The following is a 21,429-nucleotide window of genomic DNA, read 5'->3' on the forward strand; positions in this document are numbered from 1 at the left end:
CCAGCTCGTCCCGGACTGCACGTTTGTTTTGTTATGTTTTCAGCTGAGGTCATCAGCTTCTTGCCCTCCGAACCGGATTTCGCAGGGGCTCTGTGCGGGTCAGTGGCAGGGTCTCTCCACCCCAACACTGCTCACATCCTTGTGCAGGTGGGATGCTCAGCCCCACACCTGCCTGCGCTGCTCAGTGCCAGCGCACCCTCCTCCCCCCACCCCATGTCATAACGACAGAAGTGTCTGCAGACATGTCCCCATGTCCCTCGAGGCACGGTCACCCCAGCTGGAACCACAGACCTACGGAGCAGCCCCCAGAGCTCTCAGCAGAGAGGTCGGCTCTCAGCCGACCCTAGCGTTCTCCAAACCAGGCTTCTCCCCAGACGCTGGCAGGTGTAGAGTGGATCTGAGCTGTCGGAGGGGCCCGCGCTAAGGCAACATGAATGAGCAGAGCAACAAAAATCATTCTTCTTTCTTTTCCCTCAGCTGGAGCTTAAAAACAGAGCCTGCAGGATCTGGAAACGGGAACGGTGGCCTCAGTGATGTGGTTCCAAAGACCTGGGATATGCTCACCGACCTTTCCCCAAAGAGCGCTCCTTCCTGGACTCACGTGCGTGTGTGGCTTTTTATGTCTCCACCTGCACAATGTAGCATCCTCGGGAAATTTCCTGTTGGTTAAAGCAGAGGTAACACTTGCTCCCCAGGTGCCGGTGCGCCCTCAACCTCGGGAGCCGGTGGGGGGCCTGGCTGTGAGCATCACAACCGACAAGTGCAGAATGAAGGCAGTGGCCTTAACACAGGCAGAGCAAGAATGCAGAGGACAGGCCGGCACGGTCAGCCCACCCTGAGCCACTGCCCGGGGATGTCCCCAGCTCCAGCGTCTGACAGGACCCACGGTCTGCCTGGTCCACGCACCTTCGCACCTACTTGCAGTTCAAAACAGAATCACCTGCTTACCCAAAAGGGTCCTGAATTACTTTGGGCAGTCAGACACCAAATCCAATGTCAAAATACACAGCATAGCCAGAGAAGATGGTATTTTAAAGGCTCGGCCACTGGACAGTGATATTTGTAAAAAGAGCTTCGAAAACATAGTAAGCAAAAATGCAGCACATTGTAAGTACAAAACAGTCATTGTACAAAAATTTGAACACAATGAAAAAAAAATCTGTGCCGTGAATTGAACGAATGAACTGAGGTAACTACCCTGACGCATCACGCACGGTAGTACGCCAGGCTGTTTTCTATACGTGGGTGTGTTTGTTACGTCATCTAGTCTGGGCTGCTTGACATTTGCTTTGGCTGCAAATAGCAGACACAGTTCCCCAAGTAACAGTGACCCGTGTTTGTTTTTCTCTCCTGTTAAAGCGTGCCAGTCCAGGCTCCGGAGGCCTGCCGGGGCGAGGCTCCAGACTCCTCTGTATGCGTGCTGCACAGTGCAAAGCGTCCTGTGTCCCTGTGTCTCCCCAAAAGTCCACTTTTACATCTGCACCCCAGAACTTGGTCGCCTGGCCATGTCTAGTTCAAAGAGGGGCTGGGGACGGTTTTCATCTGGAGGAGTCCTGCTGTCGATGAACCTCACAGACTTGATTCCTTAGGAGGAAGGAAAGAAGGGACAGGGCCCGGGGGAGTAGTCTCAGCTACCGCCCACCCTTTGGCCGCCCACATACTGGGGCACAGTTGCCACATTGCTTCTTGGCCTTCAGATCGGTGGTTCCAAGGACTGCGTTGGGGTTGGACAATCGCAGATTCTCCCCGACCAGGCTGTGCTTTCTGTGGCAGAGCATTTATTCGAAAATATATAGACTCTTCTGATGTATTTGTTTCCATTCAGCTCTGTCTATCAAGGCAGTTTCTAACCCTGAAGGGCCTGGCCTTTGCTCGCTGGCCTGGGCCAGCTCCTCCTGTCCCCAAGCACGGTGTCCTGCCCACCCTGAGCCTCCAAAGCAATGGGCTTTGGCTGCAAGCTTCGCAAATTGGTAGGATGGGGCCCTGGTTTTATTTTCCACTAAGTGTGCTGCTTGGCAGAAAACCATCCCTGTTACTGATGTCATCTGAGAGACATAGCAGTTGCTTTTTCAACCCTGCAAGGCTCCAAATTACCAAGCTCTCGGTCAACTTCGATTGCAGACTGCAGGCAGAGCGCGTCACCATTAGCACGGCTGCGTCCCGCTTGTTCCACCCCTCTAGCCTCCAGGAGCCACGGCCCACGTCTCTCTTGCAAAGCTTTGCTAGCAGCAGTGAGAAGCGGCTACCACACTTCTACATGATGGGTTTCTCCTGTCATTTCCTACCTCAATCCTAGTTCCAAACATGGGCTACTTTTCAAAATCCAGTAGGGACCAGCTGCTCTGAAATGCTCCATTTCTCCGCAGTCACCATGGCCAGGCCTGCAGCCCACCATACCGAGTCCCTGCCACCTGACCACGGCCAGCGAGCCGGTGCCAAATGCCTCAGCTCTGCTGCTACCTGCTCACTGCTCTGAGTCCTTCGTTTTGTTCGCAGTTAAGACCAGATTCGCCCATGAGTGACAGATACGGAAAACCCAAAGGAGCAGTGGCTGAAACAAGACATTTAATCCTCCCTCCTTTTCAGCCCAGAGGAAGATAGTCCATGGAGGGGTCCAGTGGGGCTCCGTGGCAGCAGGGACCCACACGTGCCCTATCCTATTGTTGTACCGCATACCAGCTCTAATGGCAATGTCCCACATGGCTGTCTCCCCACCAGCCATCATATCCTCCCCCAAGCCAGTAGAAGAAGAAGGCGGGGAAGAGACAGGCACACCTCCACTCACCAAGAACAGTTCCTGGAAGTTGCCTTCCATTGGCCAGAACTTAGCCACATGGCCAGACCTGCTCAGAGGAAGATGGAGAGATCAGTCCCATTCCAGATGGCAAAAAAGTCAAGATTCTTTTATTGAGGAAGGAGAGGTGACAGATATTTCAGTGCCAGTGTCTCTCCGGTTCCCCTAGCTCCGGGGTTCTCTATCCTCCTTACTATGGCAGAGTTATTTGGCCTATGACATGCACGTTTCTGGGGAGACAACGACCAGACAAGGTGTGCGTCCCCGAGCCTTCCTTGAGGAGGGGGCTGTGGCTACACCTCTCTCGCGGGGCCATGAAGGGAGGGTTCTCAGGCTAGTGTTCCCCTTGAGGAGGTTTTAAAGACTGAGAGAGCTTCCGTGTTCAGTAAATCATAAAAGTAAGCAAAACAAACACCTCCGATGAAAAGCACCATAAAACCAATGAGATTGTTAATGCAAATGGGAAACCAAAATTGATGAAATGCAAAATAAATATTTAACTTCTCAGACGGCAGCTATCTTTGGGCTGCTAAGTAATTCGGAGGCTAATGTTCTTAATAAAATCACATTTTCCCTGAAAATATTTACTATTTCTGTTTTATTGCCTACTTCATTGCCATTAATGAGACTTGATTTAGTTCACAAATGTATGTAAATCCACTGGAGGCAACATTTTCACCAAAACCTCCTGAGGCTGATGTTTCTAATGGAAACTTTTTAAAGCATGTACATAGACTCGAGAACGAACTTGTGGGGAGAACATCCATGAACTTTCCCTATAGATGTCAGTTGGGGAATGTGATGATATATAATACAGACCGACATCCTAAAGGGAAAGTCTATGCACCCGGTGTGTTCATACACATGCTAATGGGGCCTTTTTCTCCACTGGACACTATAACCCAAAGCTTGAGACCTATGAAAATGATCAAGATCTGAAATCTATATATCCATATATTTATATCTATAGACATATCGATGGTCTTCAAAATTCACTAAGGGAGCAACAAGATTAAAATTAATAAATGTCTAATTAAGTACTACAAAATATAATACTTTGTTCTCCTTGTTAATTGCTAAATTCGGTGTTCATGAATTTTTCATCAGTATTTTATTACTTTTGAAAATAATTAGTTGCAGAGCATCTCATGATGCAAGAATTCACAAATATTCACAATGGCCAAGTTTCATAACCAGTAGTAAATGAAACAAGCTGCCCATCGCTGAAAGCAAGCTGGCTTAAAAACCTTTCAAAATTTGTATGGCAAGGTGTCTGTTTTTAACCCAGGTTATAGATACGTTTCTTTAACATTTGATGCAATATGGAGTTTAAAAGAAAAAGCCTTAAACAAGGGATTGGCATACTTTTTTCTGTTAAAGGCCTGAAAGTAATTATGTTTGGCTTTGTGGGGTGGGCCCTATGGCTCTGCTGTGACAGCACAAAACCAGTCATTGGTGGCATGTAGACAATGTAAGAATATAGCTATGTGCCAATAAAACTTTATTTACAAAAACAGACAGTGGGCCATGATGGGGTCCATGATCAAAGGAGTGAGACTGATACAAAGCGAAGGTCAAGCAAAGCTTTATTTCGTGCCAGCACCGAGAATCAAACCGACCGGCCGGGTCCGTCTCTTACGGAGAGAGTGACGACCCCCAGCCTCACAGACTAGCTTTTATAGCGCAAAGGCCATGTGGTTGAGCCTGGCCAATGAGACTGTAACACACAGAGAAAGTTGCATAGTCTTGCTAGGTCACACACGGGTGGCCAATTGAATTACAATTTACCCCCATAGAAGCTGTTTGAACTAGCCTATCACTCTGGTCAGAATTGGCGCCCTAGTTTGGCACCCAAAAGGCAGGTTTACATTCTTTGGTGGTTAGGGAGATAGTATGTGTGCTTTACTGATTGGATGTCTCCACCTGGCCTGACTCATCTTTGTATTCTGGGCTCTGGTATCGCCACCTGACCTGACCCGCCCTTGTATTTGGGCTCTGTTGTCAGGGACTGGTCGACCATATTTTACTGGTTTCCCAGGCTTTTAATAAGTTCCTTTGGGGGGGGGGGGTGCAGGGTCAGTTTAAGTTTTACTGCATAAACAACAAAATGGCTGTTTAACCGAGATGGAGTCACTCTGGCTAAGTAGGCCCCTACAGGCCATACCTGCTGGCTGCGCTGCTGTGTTTTCTGACCGTTGCTCCAGACCTAGGAAGGTCCAATGACCATTTACTGATCCCTGTGAACAATTCAGTCTCAAAAAGTATAGTTCTCTAAAAATTGACTTTTATCCCAAATTATGCAGAAAATGCCCCAGACTTTCTTCTGGATCACTCCAGCATTTGCACAGCTGTTCTCTACCTCAGTGTCAGGTTGATGTCCCAGTGCTTCGGAGATGGTTTTTCTTCCTTTTCAGTTCCCCAGAGCCCTCGGTGATGAGCGAAGTAACGATGTGCAAACACGTGAGATTTCTTTATAGTGAGTATCTGCACAGCTTCTTCAGAAAGAAGGGCAAGTTGTCACCCTGAGTCAGCTAAAACGACTTGATGTAATACTTCACCGATCAGACAGCAAAGGTGTTTTCCTCCTGATCGATCCTGGGGTGTGAGAAGGCTCTCACCAAAGATGATGCCCATCCATTATATACATTTTTAGAATCTGGCCGGAGACGTTTAGATATCCAACGTATTTATTCAAGTGTCCTGACAGCACTTACAATTTTGCTTAGCCACTTACTAAGTAAAATGACTCAGTCAAGAAAACTCTGCTTTTACTACTGTCCATCGCCGTCCCTATCATTGTGTCACTGTTCCTCTCCTTGTGGCTCCCCTCGTGATCCTTCCTTTCAGATCAGTTAAGATTAGATTTGCCCATGGGCAGCAGACAATCCAAAAGAGCAGTGGCTTAAACAAGATGTATTTAAACCTCTCTGATCTTGAGTCCAAAATAAGGTGGTTGGGGGATCGGACCCACAGAGACTCATGGTAGCAGGAACCTGCAGCGTTCTTGTCCTGCGTCCCGCATCTTCTACGCAGACAGGAAAACTATTTCTAGAGTATATGTCCCACTATTTAAATTTTTTTAAATTATTTTTCTTTAAGACTTTTTATTTATTTATTTGACAGGGAGACACAGAGAGAGAGGGAACATAAACAGAGGGAGTGAGAGAGGGAGAAGCAGGCTTCCACTGAGCAGGGAGCTGGATGTGGGCCTCGATCTCAGGACCCTTGGATCATGACCTGAGCCGAAGGCAGACACAAAACAACTGAGCCACCCAGGCGCCCTAAAAAAAATTTTAAAAGAAGCTCCTCTCCCCACCACACACACACTTAAACTAGCAGTAAGTGGGTAAGTAAAAAACTGGTTAAAGTTTGGGTTTTGTTTAAAGATAAAATCTAATTGGAATTTATTCATTCAATTAGAATTCTTTCATGTTCATAATAAATACAAGTTACATTGTGTCCATTCGTGTGTTACAGCGTGTACTACTTTTTAAGTGTTACACATTGGGTGTAACACTGAGCCTGGGTGGCTCAGTGGTTGGGCCTCTGCCTTCAGCTCGGGCCATGATCTTGGGGTCCTGGAATCGAGACCCGCATCGGGTTCTCTGCTCAGCAGGGAGCCTGCTTCCCCCTCTCTCTCTGCCTGCTGCTCTGCCTGCTTATGATCTCTCTCTCTCTCTGTGTCAAATAAATAAAATAAAATAAAATAAAGTGTTACACATTATAATTTGTCTTATAACATACTTATTTACTCAAAAGTGAAAAGGAATCAATATTTATTTCTTGACAACTACTAAAAAACTGATCACAAATATTACAAAAGACATTTCCCTATGCATCTATTTTCTTACTTAAACTGAAGCAGGATCATAATTACAGAAATGTACATAATTACTAAAAGTAATCCATTTTCATTTTCCCCAGTATTACCTGTTGTTACCAAACTGCTGTGTAATCTATAAGTTATCATTTTATTTCCCCTCAGAGCAGGGCTGCTAATAGAAACAAAGTATTAAATTAAGATTTCTCTAAAATTTCACATTAAAAAAAAAGCATGACCTATTGTTTTGCTTTGATTCAAGACATCTGCTCTGAAAATATCAGAGCATTTAATCCAGGCCCTTGTGTTAGGGCGAGGAGGGATTTAAGAAGGAGAAAGAGGAGGGTGGGGGAGAAGAAGGTCCTTGAACAGTGATTACCTTCCACGAATTAGTCCACTTCCCCAAAATACTTTTTTTTAGGAAGGACTGCCTGACTTAGAATGCGTTTCCTTACGTGCAGCAGCCTGTGAAGCCCAGGGGTCCCGGTCGGGCTCTGAGAAGGCAAGAGCGCTGAGGCTTTCTGCTCCTTCACACTCTCCCTCCCCCGCGTAGATGGGCGGCGGGTCCCCAGTGTCACCTGCGAGCGCGTCCAGGCCACGGAGCTTCTGAAGAAAAGCCAGAGAAAGAGGAGGAAGGGCTGGGTCCTTCCACACCAGACCGTCCTCTCCAGGCCCCGCTGGTGCGACCCCCAATGCGGTGTCAGGCGGCCGTTTTCCGTCCCCCGCTGTCAGTCCCTGCTGTCACATCCCCGCCGTCACAGACGTTTCCACCGGCTCAGAAACGAAGGGCGCCGGGCTGAGGGGAGACAGCCAGACGTCGACCTGGTAGCTGCTTTTTGGGAGGGAGGACGGCCACCTCGCCCTGCTCCCGCCCTCTCCCGCCTGTGGTGCTCACGGGTGACCCCTCCCTCACCCTGCCCTGGCGTGTCCCCTCCTGGCACGTGCACCCGCTGTCCCTTCCCCTCGAATGACCGCCGCCCCCAGCCAGCCTCCTCTGAGCAAACTCCCGCTCATCCTTCAGGACCCAGGTCATTTCTCCGTGAGGACTTTTCTGGCTTTTTCTGGTCTGAGGGACGCAGGAAGCGTTGGTGGGACGGACCTGCAGGTTAAAGGGCCGTCACCCGCTCACTATGCGACACCGCAGGCGGGTGCGGTGGGAACCGGCCGGCAGCGCAGGCGGGGCGGGCGTGGCCAGAGCGTTCCCGGCTGTCGCCCACCGGCCGTCCCGAGGGGCTGAGCTCACCGAGGGCCCGAGGACGAGCAGAACCGGAGGGCCCAGAGCGCCAGGAGGAGGGAGATGGCGGAAAGTCGGCCAAAGGCCAAAGTGGAGGAGCCCTGGGGAGCACCTGTGTCCCCGAGCTCCCAGCCCGCTGTCCCCAGCTTCCTCGGACCCCAGGAGCCCCTCCGAAGCTCGGCGTTGAGCCCTGCGTGTACACGGGTAGGCCCCGCGGGCATCTGTTCGCTCTGGAGCTGCGCTCACCGCGTGTCAGGGATGCAGGGGTGCGGGCGGGGACGCAGGGGTGCGGGCAGGAGGAGAGGTCGCGCGCGGGCTCTGGCCGCGGCCCTGCGGGACCCACAGGTGCCTCCGCCCCAGCCGAGTCCGTGATCCACGAAGGACCCGGGGCGCGCGGAGCTGGGGGGAAGTGCCGCGAGCTGCGGCTGTGGGCTCGGCTGCAGACCCGCGAGGCCGACGACAGGGTCAGCGACTCCAGAAGCGGGAGGTCCGGGGCCCAGCACAGGCCCCCGCCCCGACGCTGGAAGTCTCGGGGGACAAAGAGCCGGGCCTTTCCTCTGCGCTTTTCTCCTCGGGCAGGCGGGTGGAGGGGGACAGGGCTTCCCCGCTGGGTGTGGACCTTCGTCCGCGTCCGCCCAGTCCCCCTGGCGCAGCCGCATGTGAGCGCGGGTCGGCGGTATCTGTGCGGCTGCTCCATGCGGCGGTGCCCTGGCTGGCAGCGCACTGTTCAGGGCTCCTTCACCGATGGGGGGTCGAGGGGGTCTACGTGTCCTTCCGAGATGGGGGTGGTCGTTCGAGGAGCCGGGGTCTGCTATGAGCCCGCCAAGCCCGGCCTTGGGTCTGCGTCCTTGTCGCTGACCACCTGGAGCAACGTCCCTGAGCCCACGTTTCCTGCTCTGGCGGCCGGTCTTCCGCCACCACGTGTCGCACAGTCGGGTGACACGACCTTGACCTCACAGCGCTGCGTCAGCTTAGGGAGAAATGGGCAGACACTGCTCTGCGGCCACAGGCTGCAGGGCTGGGGGGGGGCGGCTCTTCCCAGAAGGGGCTGGACAGTGTGGCTTTGCCTCTAGACTTGGAGAGTGTCTGTGGTCTTGTCTGCAGGGCTGGGGAGCGACCGGACTCCCTGCGGCCTCGGGCCCTCATGGAGACCTGCAGCCCCCACTCTGGGGCCTGACACAGGGGAGGCCCCAGGCTGTGACTTCCGAGGGCCAGACTCGCGTTCCTGGGGCCACGGTGCCACGTGGGGCATCATTCTAACAGCCAAGGGGAGGGGCCAGCAGAAGGACCACCCAAACCGGACCTCACAGAACAGGGTCAGGGAGCCTCAAGTCAGAGGCAGGAGCCGAACCCACAGCTGACGCATGGGCAAAGGGATGCCCTTCCCACCTGACTCAGGGTTTCTGCCATCTTCCGGGCCCTCAAGTCCAGGCATCGTCTGGGCACCACAGTGTCCTAGAAAACCTGCGAAGCAAATAAGCCAAGTGCCAGCACCACTGAGGAGCCCCCTTCCGGCTCCCCAGGTCGGTACCCTTGCTGCCTCTGGGCAGGGCCGTCCAGGGGAGGAGTCAGGCCAAGGACAGTGTGCACACCTCTCCTGTGTGTGTGTTGGAGAGAGGCGAGGCCCTGCAGGTGTCATCGCGGGACCTTTCATTGCCATGGCTTTTGGAGGTGAAAGGAGGCAGAGTGGAACCAGCCGGCAGGCTTTTAATATAGTGGAAAATGGTTTACTTCTTTTTAATTGAGTCCCCCCCAACTTGTTAATAGAAACAAAAACTTCATAATTTGCTTTTATGATATGAGTTCAAGGAATTTTCCATCTCCTGTTTGCTAAATCAAAGGAAATCTTGGTATTATAAGTGGAGCCACCTAAAAACTTCACATTTGAAACTGTTCCTTGGCAGAAATCCAAATTTTCTTGATTTTTTAAAAAGATTTTATTTATTTATTTGACAGAGAGATCACAAGTAGGCAGAGAGGCAGGCAGAGAGAGAGAGAGGAGGAAGCAGGCTCCCTGCTGAGCAGAGAGCCCGATGCGGGACTCGATCCCAGGACCCTGAGATCATGACCTGAGCCAAAGGCAGCGGCTCAACCCACCGAGCCTCCCAGGTGCCCCACATTTTCTTGATATTTTAACAACCGATTTACGACAATGTGTGGCAGTGGATTAGATGCTAAGATAAAATGATTTTGCGAACTACATCCACAACATCGACTTCTGTTTTATTTCCAGGGGAACCCCTGATTCTACTGATGGCTTTGGTGGTGGGTGTATATTATGCCTCTGTGCTCAAAACAGATACTAATAAGAAGCAGCTCTTACTGTTGTACTTATAATGGTGCTCTTCCCAGGATCTCATGTGACAGAAGAATCTGGCAACTAAAAAAAAAGGTTGAGGAGCAAAATGAACCAGAGGGTCTCTGGGGCCCTTTAGCTCCAAACTCCTGTAAGCTTGCGAAGAACACAGAGGACTGTTCAGGCCTTGGCCAAGTTCTTAGTGACTCAGCAGCAAAAGGAATTTGCGAGGGACGAAAAACCCTCTGCTTCCAAGTCTAGATGTGTGGTTTCTAATGACTTATCATTCATTTTTCCACACTCACGCCTCCTTTTACTTTATTTTTATGTTGGGCATATTTTTTTCAAATTTCTAATTCTCAGGGCTTCCCACAGTTGTTAGCAGGGTAAGGCGACCCTTTCCATAGTAACACCTTCATCTGTACTGACAAGAGTAGAATACTTGTTTCTCACTCCTCTTGGCTCCAAAAGCATGTCACAACCCGTTAACTTAAAGAGGATAAAAAATACATAAATAAGTAAAGCAAAATAATAAGGATAGAAATGCTACTGGTTTTATATAAATCACCCAAGGATGCAGACATATGACTAGAAATTCTTGCCATCATAGTGCTTTTAATTTCTGCACTAAAGGAATCATGATTCTAGTGAGCATAGCCATCCGTAGCAAAAATCCATGGGAAAGCTTTTCGGTTGTTTGATGGGGATGGAGTTTGAAAATAGGAGATTTTCAAGTCCCATTTTTGGTCCCAAAAGCCCAGTAAGGCTCAGTTGGTGCCATGGGCATAGCCTCAACATTTGTGAATGAGGTCCATTCGTGATCCCTAGGAACCCAAAACCAGCGACATAATTTGCAGGACCCAGAGCAAAATTTAAACATGTGGGACCACTTGCCCCAATATTAAGACTTTCAAGATGGTGACCACAGAGCTTTAAACCAGCACAGGGCCCCATGTGACTGCCTCGGCCTATCTGTGCCCATGACGGCGGCCCTACCAGGGCCAAAGGGACACATTTATGAATGCACAAACCCTTTCAAAGGTGGGTTCATGACGTCATCTTTGTGCAGAAAAGAACACCACATTTTTATCTTAGCTCAAACACAGCCCCAGGAAAGGTAATGAAATTATAGAGATCTTGAATTCTTTTTTAGAGGTTTCATCACAAACATTGTAGCTTTTTTTGAACCTTGAATATCTCTTTTAGTAGTTGTCCCCAAAAAGTACATTTTTTGCTAAAGTAGTACCTACTTATACTGAGGCAGTACAAATAAGGTCTCTCTTTGAAACCTCTCTTAATTGTGTTACACCAAAGTGGGTTTTCTGGTTTTGATCAAGTGTTATGGTTACGTTATCCTCGGGGGGATCTGTATGAAGGGTACACAGGGAGTCTGACCTATTTTTACAACTTCTTACAAGCCAAATTATTTCAGAAAAAAAATCATTTTACTTTTTAAAGATTTTGTTTTATTTTACTTTTTAAAGTAAGATCCACAGCCAACGTAGGAACTGAATGTGGTCCTGAGATCAAGAGTCACACGCGTTACCAACAGAGTCAGCCAGGCATCCCCCAGAAAAATCATTTTTAAAAGCGTAGCGATAGTTCTAGAATTTGTGCAAAAAGTGTATGAAGACATGATGCAGGAGGGTGTCAGGGCTCAGGGTTGCCCATGGCACCAAGCGGACCTTACTCGGCTTTTGCAACCAAAGATGGGACTGAAATGCGGGGCCAAAGCAATGTGCTTAGAACCTTCCAGGTGACCCCGACACCCTCAGATGGACTTGAAAAAAACGTATTCATTTGTGGGCGTTCTAAAAAGCATCATATGTGATCGGGACTGTCAAATAACGTTTTAACAACCAACAATAACCTTAGCTAGTTAGATAAATGAGGTTTTCATTGACTTGTATTTGTTCTACTGGTATCACAGAATCTTCTAGAAAGGCCACCCCTCAAGGGAACCAACTGTCAACCATTAGGGGACTTACGGCAAGAGGAGGTGAACTTCTATAATGCCCTGGGGTCCCTGAGACCAAGTACTCCTGGTCCAGTGCTCTCGCTGCCAGTGGTAGCATGTCCTGTAGATCCTGGGGGAGATGCTGACTTACTCAGAAGATAATGCGCTTGTGCCCTTCCGCCCCTTCCCCTTGCCCTACGCTCCTCTGCCCATCGACACTGGCGCTAAAGACGGGAGGGAGAATGCGAGTGGAAGAGGGGAGGCGCGGAGACGTGCCAGGAGACTCTGGAAACAAAGCGCGTGGCCAGCGGTGACTGTAGGAGGGGACCCCAGCGATCCCCCTGCCATACTGTAGAAGTCTGAGCACGGGGTAGCACGTGCGTGAGACCAGGCCAGGGACGCAGACGAGTGAAGGATGGGGCTCTCGGCCATTTCTGCTTCGGGCGTCCTAGTTTATGAGGCCTTTCGATAACGAAGCAGAATTTCAAAGAGAATAAAGCAGGCAACAGATCTTAACCACGGTTGAAGAGACTCCATGCTTCGAGCAGGTTTTAAAACAGGTTACCCAGTAAGTCAGGCCGTCCTCACTTAGGGGGGGTGCGCCGTGGGAGCATGGCTAACCAGGAGCCACCGGAGCAATTTCTGCGAGCGGGGCGCAGCGCAGGGAACAGACGCCTGGAGAGACGGGAACCGACGCCTTGGCTTCATCCCCCGCAGATGGAGATGGAGAAAGCGGACTACCCTCCCCCAGGGGCTCTGGTGAAGTGTCCGCAGGATGGTCCTTGCGGGGTGCACACCCCCAGAGCACACTCAGTAAAGCCGAGCTGTACGCATGCTTTTCGGGAGCGATCGTTCGGGCCTCTGGAGGCTGACAGACCAGCCAGGGAGGAAGTACCCCCAGCCCAGTGCACACAGTGTCCACACCGGAGAGAAAGGGCAGCCCTTTCCCAGCACGGATTGGTGGGCAGAATGCCTGCGGGACCTGCACCTGCTCACCCCCGGCCAGGCACCTGCTCCATAATTTATGGCAGCCCTGGATTAAGTCGCTGTTTTCCGAAGTGGGGTCATCTAGCCTGTAGAGAAGGGAAGGTTTAACCAATTTGGGAACACAGGCTTAAATGGCACTAAATTGCATGGTAAGAAAATGACTCCCCTTCTGACTCCTCACCCACATGCTGATGGCACAGGGGCCGGGGGGCCCTGAACCAGCATGGCTTTCCTATCTCTGCCTTCCTCCGGGACCCTGTGCCTGTGGTAGGTGGCTTTCTCTAGCCAGAGTTACTGGGCTTTATTTCTCTTGTGTCTGTTTTTCTCTTCCCTCTCTGCTCTTCATACCAGTGAAACTTTTTTTAAAGATTTTATTTATTTATTTGACAGACAGAGATCACAGGTAGGCAGAGCAGCAGGCAGACAGAGAGAGGGGGAAGCAAGTAGGCTCCCTGCCGAGCAGAGAGTGTGGGGCTCCATCCCAGGACCCCAAGACCACAACCTGAGCCGAAGGCAGAGGCTTTAACCCACTGAGCCACCCAGGCGCCCCAAAACTGTTTTTTGTTTGTTTGTTTGCTGTTGAAATACAGAATGCCCTATTTAAAGAAATGTACTTTATTTGGACCGAGGTTGATTTAGAGAAAGAAATATGATAAAAAGTACACTAGCCCTGGGGACATAGCACATGGCAGAAAGTCACGACAGTGACCGGCCAGGCTGAAATTGGGGCCCGGGGCATCCGATGCTGTTGTCCTTTTGGGCTACACGGAGTCATGGGGCTCACAGCTCAGCAGGTGAGGCTGGGCGCAGGCAGGCGCGGAGCGGGCTTGCCCAGGGACCTTGTGCGCGTTGTGGGGTGCTGTTGGCTGCCGTGGGAACCTGCTTGTCTCTGATGAATTGAGTAATTACCAGGCAGGAGGCTTCTCAACATTAAAAGTTCCACGGACCGACCCGCAGAAGGGAAGTGGACGCTGTGCGAGTTGATTTGCTCACTTGCTTATCTACTCAACAGAGATCGACTAAGTCCCTCCCGTGCGCCACGGCTCTGTACAGAAGTTAGCCGAGTCCAAAGTTGGAGGGAAAAGGCACCAACACCACCCTCCCGTATGCCTGAGACCAGCTCCCAGTCCAGGGGTTCTCAAGACCGTGCTCAGGTTTGGAAGTGCTCTGGAAGGACCGTAGGACTCCCTGAAGGCTGTGTGGTCCTAGTTATGATCCAGCACAGCAACAGGATATGGATTAAAACTGGCCAAGGGAAGAAGCACGTGGGGCAGACTCCAGAGCAGCACCAGACTCCGAGCTCTCCGTTCTCCAGCAGTCAGGACGGACCTCCCAGGTCAGTGAGTGACCGCATGCGTGGAGCGCTGCCAGCCAGGGGAGCTCCCCTGAGCCTTGTGTGCAGGGTCTTCAGCCAGACTCGGTCGTGTGAATCTGCCTGGCCATCCAACGGCTGACCTTGGTCCCCAGTGTTGCTGGAGATCAGCGGCTGTCCACAGGACCCAGAGCCCCCACCCTAAATCATGTCTGTATCTGTTGGGCACAAGCCCAAGGTAAAGGAAGGCATTCCTTTCAGGCAAGACATCCCAAAGGCCTAGAGCTCATCTTCCAGAAGCTGAGGGCAAAGGTCAGAGCTTGTTTGGGGCAAAGTTCAATGGTTTACGACACACTCTGGGTCTGGGAGCTGTAAACAGGAGCTCACAGTTCCATCTACAAAATAGGGTACATCCTACGGACACACTGATAGAGGCTCCAAGGAGAATGTTGACAGCAGATGCCCATGGCTGCTCCTGGGAACAGCACCCCAGGTCTTCTTCGGGAGAGCCCCCAGTTCCTGAACTGTCAGCCCATGCAGGTCAGGACATGCGAAGCCCAGAGCCCAACGAGAAGCAGCCAATCAGCAGATCTGCCGTCCCAACCCCAACCCACAATAAGTGATGGGGCAGCTGACCGAAGCCACACAGTGATATAAATACCTTTGCCACACACTCGGGTGAGTCCCGGGGACTCCCAGCAGCCACCTGCCACCCAGAGGAGAGCCTGCCTGGAAATGAAGGGACCCAGGGAAAGGCAGAGCCACAGGACAAACATCTTCCAGGGACGTTCCTTGAGCACCCAGGCCCAGCTCTGCGAGAACACAGGCTTGGCTGGCATCTCCCTCAGTTACAAAAGCCAATTTATTATTATTATTGTTGTTGTTGTTATTATCATCATTATTCCTTTCCTGGGTCGGTTTGAGTCAGGTTATTTTCAGTGCTTTATCCCCAACCAATACAAATACTCACCCCAATTTCCCCCCAGCTTCCATGTGTCTCCTGCTCTTTCCCACGAATTGTCCAATTCAAACGTAAAGGGGTCGGCATAGGGCTCCAGGTCGGCACCCTCAGTCTGGAGAAGGAGGGTCTCAGCGCAGACTCCCCGACCTCCACGTATCGAGAACGGGGATGGAGAGCGGGGGCGTTGTCGTTGATGTCAGACAGGAAAAGCATCTGGGTCCCCGTCCCGGTCTGTGGCGGGAGGCCTGGAAATGGAATTCCAGGAGGGGTTGCTTGTTAATTTAGAGAGACCTCTCGATGCGCACATACCCCCGGAGAATGGGCAATGTCATCCTCTCAGGGAAGGAGCCATTGCACTGAAACTACTTCCTTTTCAAGGTCATAGGCTCTCCCCTAGGTGCTTGCTCTGTTCTCCTGCTTTTCTGAAAATTCAGAGTATCTGGGAAGGGTACGTTAACAAAACACTTGCCACCTCAGATCATTTGTAGAACCAGGTAGAAAATGGAATCATTCGTGTTTCCTGGTGAGTCATGCCAGGTGTAAAGAAGGGAGCGGGGCAGGAGTGAAATGGGTGTGACATGGAGATGGAGATGTTTGGCCTTTGGCTGTGTCCATGTCTGAGTCCCGGTTATCACCAGACACTACAGTCTTGCAATGTGTTAACCATTAGGGGTCACTGGACAGTGGGTACTCTGGACCCCACCACATTGTTCCTTCAGGTCCCTGGAAGATGGACCCCCCCTTGCCATCTCCCCACCTCAGACTGATTAGGAACACAGACTTCACATCTTCCTAACCAACATTCTGCTACAGCATCATACAACATCTACAACTTCGTACAGCATCTACCACATCATCCATATACATCTGTGTATACCACCTACACACGTCACCCACAACCTCATACAAATGGACCTACACCGACATTTCCCTCAAAACCTGGGCTGTAACTCAGAGACTCCTTAAACACAATTATTAAAGTTATTTGAGAGTCGCTGTTTATTCAGCTCTGTGCTTGGGCAGGTTTCGAAGTCCAGCCTTGGGAGATCATAAAGAAAAGGGTTGTAACCCGCTCAGAGCGCTGCGCACCCCGGTTTACGACAAATTTGTCCCACACAGTCACATTTACCAGAGCTGATCAGCCATTCCAAGGACAGGGAAACTGTGCTAAACATTTGCCACCCACACCAACTTTGAGGAAGAGCTGCAGAGTTGTTTTATGGAGGGATGAAATGGACATCAGGTCTACTGGCGGCTTCCTTGCTGCCTACATCGTCTCTTCTGAATGCATCCTGCCCCTCTCCCCAGGGCACTGGTCCTTGCTTTGCCATTTCAAAAATTATCATGAAGAGTAGTTGCCAGGATGGATGCATAGTGCTAAAAAGGTTTATTTTATTTATTTTTCCCAGTTGTGGGGAAAGACTCTCACTAGTGTCATTTCCCCTCAGGAAGCAAGGAAACACACGTCCGCCTCCCCTAATTTTGGGTAAACACTTACCATCATCAACAGCCTGCAAGATGATTGTGTAAAAGCTGTGATTTACATAAGGAGATTCTCGGTCGATTTGCTGCATGGTGAGTCTCTTGCAGAAGGCATGGACTGGAATGTATAAAATTCTGCCAGTCTCTGTCTTTTGATTAAAGAGTTTAATCCATTTACGTATGAAGTAATTCTGACAGTGAGCCTTTCATCACCCTTCTCCTTTCTTGTTAGGTGTTCTGTCTCCTTACTGGCATTTCCGTTTCATTCACACACCATTTCCGGGCTTTCTCCACATCCTCCTTTAGGTCTTTGAGCATTTTTAAGGCTGTTGTTTGAAAGCCTTCATCTAACCGATCTGCCATCATGTATTTTTCAGGGACGGTTTCTGATGATCTATTGTTTTTCCTTTGAATGGGCCTCACTTTCCTGTTTCATTGTGTGCCTTGTGGTTTTTGGTTTTTTTTTTTTCCTTGAACACTAGGCATTTGGCTCTAACGTGGGACCTCTGAGGATCAGATTCTCCTCCTTCCCAGGGTTTTTTGTTTTTCCTTATCGTTTTTATTTTATTTTTGTTTGTTCATTGGACCATCACAGGATGTCTCTGTGCTGAGGATCAGCCTCTCAACTTAATGTCCTCTCAGGCCTTTCCTGTCCCTTTCCCTGGGCATGCTGGCCACCCTCTGATTTTCCTCAAACATGCGGTTGTTGTGGAATGTCCAAGATTTCAATGTCTGGCTCCCGAAATAGGAAAAAGCAAACAAGGAAGAGGGAAAAGTGATGGCACCTGTCCATCCAATCCCCTGAAGACACTTCAGCTGGTGGGGGAGGGGGTCTGCCACATCAGGGGAGGGGCGCAACCAATGGCTGCCTTCCTCTTGGCACCTCTGGGAATGAAAGCAGCAGACAGTGAGCAGTGCATACATCCCTGGTATTTCAGGATGGAGGGTTTTTGCCCACTCTGGCTCCTGCAAACTACGTTGGACCATTCCAGGAACAGGTGCACAGCTGCCGGCCACCAGCTGAGGGTAGGGAGGGTAGGATTGCTACTATTGTGCTCAGAGCCATAATTGACCAAAATTAACTGCAATTTACCATCTAAGCGTTTCTCTGGCAGCTGCAAGCCTTCAACAGACTCCAGAGTTCCAAACTAGGTTCGTGAGACAGATTCTTCCAGTGCAGTGGTCTGAGTGGAGAGACGATCCTGGTGCTTCCCACTCTGCCGTCTTCCTAGGGATTATGGCAAGTCTGTGGCAAAACACTGAGCAATCCAGGTGTGCGCCCTCAGGTGAGGGGGTGAGCACAGTGCGGGCTGTGCAGACCACAGAATATTATTCAGCCTTGAAAAGGAAGGAAGGGGGGGCGCCTGGGTGGCTCAGTGGGTTAAAGCCTCTGCTTTCGGCTCAGGTCATGATCCCAGGGTCCTGGGATCGAGCCCCACATTGGGCTCTCTGCTCAGCGGGAAATCTGCTTCCTCCTCTCTCTCTACCTGCCTCTCTGCCTACTTGTGATCTCTGTCTATCAAATAAATAAATAAAATCTTTTAAAAAAAAAAAAAAAGAAAAGGAAGGAAGGTCTGTGTCTGTAACACGCTACCACGTGGACGAGCCTGGAGGATGCCATGCTCAGTGAAATACATGATCACAGAAAGACAAATACTGTACGGTTCTCTTCTGCAAAGCACTTCGAGTAATCAGGTCGACAGAGACAGAAGCGAGCATGGTGGTTGCCAATGCCTGGGGAAAAGAAATGGGGGGGGGGCTTGTTTCATGGGGACAGTTTCAGTTTTATAAGACCAAGAAGTTCTGGAGACAGACGGTGGGAATGACTGCACAATATGAATGTGCTTAACACCCCTGAACTATACACTTAAAAATGGCTAGAATAGTAAACTTTTTGTTAAATATATTTTACCACAATTAAATTTTTAAAAAAAGGAAGAAAGAAAGAAAGAAAACAAAACTTCTGTTGTCCAGAAGCCAAAGGGCTGCCCTTTGGTAAAAAGGGACCTAGAAACATGTGAATTATTTTAGTACAAGGAAACCGTGTAAAAGCGATGTGTGCTAAGTGCAAGGGGACATGAACGCATGAGCCCCCTGTGTTGGGGGGCAGGGATCAGAGGCAGGTACAGAAGGAAGGAGGCTCTGAACGTGGGCCAGTGGGCCTTCTCCTGGTGGCTTCTGGTGTTTTCGTAACGGTGGCGTCAACCTCACCCACCCGCCACAGGGCAGGTGTCCAACAGGAACGCCCGCGGACACCGGGCTGGTTCCGTTGAAACGACCCCCCCCCCATTCCTCTCGTCTGACCTTACCGGGCCGGCCGCCCTGTCTGGATCTGCAGCACTGAAAACTCCCAGCTGAATTCCAGGCCCGGCGCCATCGACCTCGCCGACGACAAAGCTCCGGGGGTGAAAGTCTGGCGGGTCGTTGGCGTCCGTCACCCGCACGCTCACAGTGGTGCTGGCCACCACCTCCCCCGCCCCGGCCCCTGGACCTGGCCCCCTCGCCGGGGAAGAGCAGCTCCTCGTTCTCCACGGCGATGATGAGGCTTCGCGCAGGGCGCGTTTCATAATCCAAGGGCTGCGGGACCCAGAGACAGGGTTTCGTGAGCACCTGCTGCTTCCCTGGAGAGGGCGCTCCGCACGGGGCCGCACAACTCAAGCGTGTGGCTTTGCGTTTCATGTATTATTGACGCTGTCTCTGGTAATGATCAAAAGGCAGTTGCCGGCCCATTTTCAAATCACTTACAGAGTTCTGTTTTTTGGGTTTTTATTTTCCTCCCCCTCTCTGGGTTGAAAAGAGCCACCATCCATCAGAGAGTAATGAAAAATGCAACAAAAACCATAACCTAATGAAACATTAATGAGGCAACTCGGCTGCAAAAAAAGAAAAAAAAACCACAGGGGCTTAAGGAAATACAGAAATTAATGATCATAGTTGCTCAGGGTGCAGAGTGGGCAGTGACTTAAAAGGACTGAACAGCTAAGAATATGTGAGATATTCCGTCCCGGCATCTGGCACGGAGCTCCCCTGAGCCTTGCTGTTCACAGCACGGTTGGGGCCCACGGGCGTCACCCAGCACCCTGTTCCTCCGACAGGCAGGAGCCCAGGCCCCACCCCTGACCCTCTGACCCAGGCCTGTCTTTGAACCTGATCCCAGGTTGACTCGCCCACCCGACCAAGGAGCACCGGTCACTCCAGGATCTAACTAAGAGCAGTGGAGTGACCACCTTCGTCAAAACCCCTCCTCCAGCTGTGTGACTTCGTGAAAACAACCCAACCTCTCTGGGCTTTGGTTCGTTGTCAGTGAAAGGAGAAAATACTACTTTTCTGTGGGGCCAGCTTGTCCTCAGTCACACCAGGCGAAGCGCCAGGAGCCCACAGGACTTGTAGGGGCCCAGGTACACCTTGGAAGGACTTTTAGACTCCAAAGGAAACATTATCTCTCAGGAAGAGAGAAAGTGTCTTAAAAATTTTTATTTGAATCTACATAAACTGTTTTGCCTACATAATTCTATATATAAATCCATTTTGCCTCAAACAGAAAAAATTAAATGTTGAAGAACTTGGCACTGTATTATTTTGGTGGGAGGAGCCATGAAGGCAGAAGGACCAAGGGCCTGGGGCAACTGGCTGTCCCGACCCAGCCTGCCCTCCTCACTGGGCGCCACTGGATACACAGCACACCCCAGCTCACGTGCTTGGCCCCCAGCAGGCGTCCCCCAGCCCCAGCTCCCGCCTCGCCCCCGGCACTCCTGCGAAGACAGGCCCGGCGCTGCAGCGGCCTGGCAGGGGCGCCCCCCACCAACCCCCGACGGCCTTACCTTGATCACATTTAAAATCCCTTCACTGGTCTCGGGGTCAGTCAGAATGTCAGAATGTCCCCCTTGGTTGCCATTCAGTATGTGAAATCTTACTCTCCAGGCTGACGTGAACGGCAAGTCCCCATCTCGGACCGGGAGACGTCACACACTCGGGCTGGTGCGGCCTTCGGAAATCTGAATCCTGTACTGGGGGAGGCCACGGTCATGCCCGCACCGTGGAGGCAGAGACACGCAATTGAAAAAGAAAGCAGGAAAGAAAACGTAAGCCCTCCGCGCAGGAACGTGGACATGTTACTTCCCTTGCTCTGGAACTTGATCTCGAGCGATCTGAAGCTCCACCTGATCTCGCCCACGCCGCAAGCCTCTCCTCCTTCGCCCGGGGACTCGTGTCTGCGGCCGAGCAGCTTTCGAAGCCCCCTGAACTCCAACTCGATGCACTGTTTTCCCAAGAATCTTTAACATCATAACGGACACCCAAGTTTATGCTGCTAAAAAAACCTAGCTCTTCTCAAATAGAACTCTTATGGTGGCTTAGATGAGGACAATCATTTTTCTAACATATGTAGATCTGTAGTTTGTTAGTCCTCTCGGTGACAAGATAATTTCTCGTTGACACATACGTGGAAACACGGCTTATTTTCCCCAGCCTCGGTCTTGAGAGCAGAGCTTTTTACTAAGCCAGAGAAGGATTTCAAAACAAGTTTTAATATGTTTCAGTTATTCTGTACTGCTTGGCAAAGTGTTTTCATTTGAAAACATTTCAGC

General features: G+C 50.7%; 1 protein-coding gene across 1 annotated transcript in view; it reads right to left on the reverse strand.

The window, feature by feature from the left end:
• Window positions 1–9,175: 9,175 nt before the first annotated feature.
• CDH26 (cadherin 26) overlaps window positions 9,176–21,429 on the reverse strand; it is a 31,608-nt gene continuing 19,354 nt past the window's right edge. Inside the window, 7 exon segments of the mRNA XM_044262574.1 lie at window positions 9,176–9,312; window positions 15,371–15,493; window positions 15,496–15,606; window positions 16,860–16,944; window positions 19,123–19,314; window positions 19,316–19,420; window positions 20,665–20,850. Of these exon segments, the coding sequence (XP_044118509.1) occupies window positions 9,176–9,312; window positions 15,371–15,493; window positions 15,496–15,606; window positions 16,860–16,944; window positions 19,123–19,314; window positions 19,316–19,420; window positions 20,665–20,850 (939 nt within the window).

Source organism: Neovison vison, chromosome 8, assembly GCF_020171115.1.
Source record: "Neovison vison isolate M4711 chromosome 8, ASM_NN_V1, whole genome shotgun sequence".
Classification (NCBI taxonomy): Eukaryota; Metazoa; Chordata; class Mammalia; order Carnivora; family Mustelidae; genus Neogale; species Neogale vison.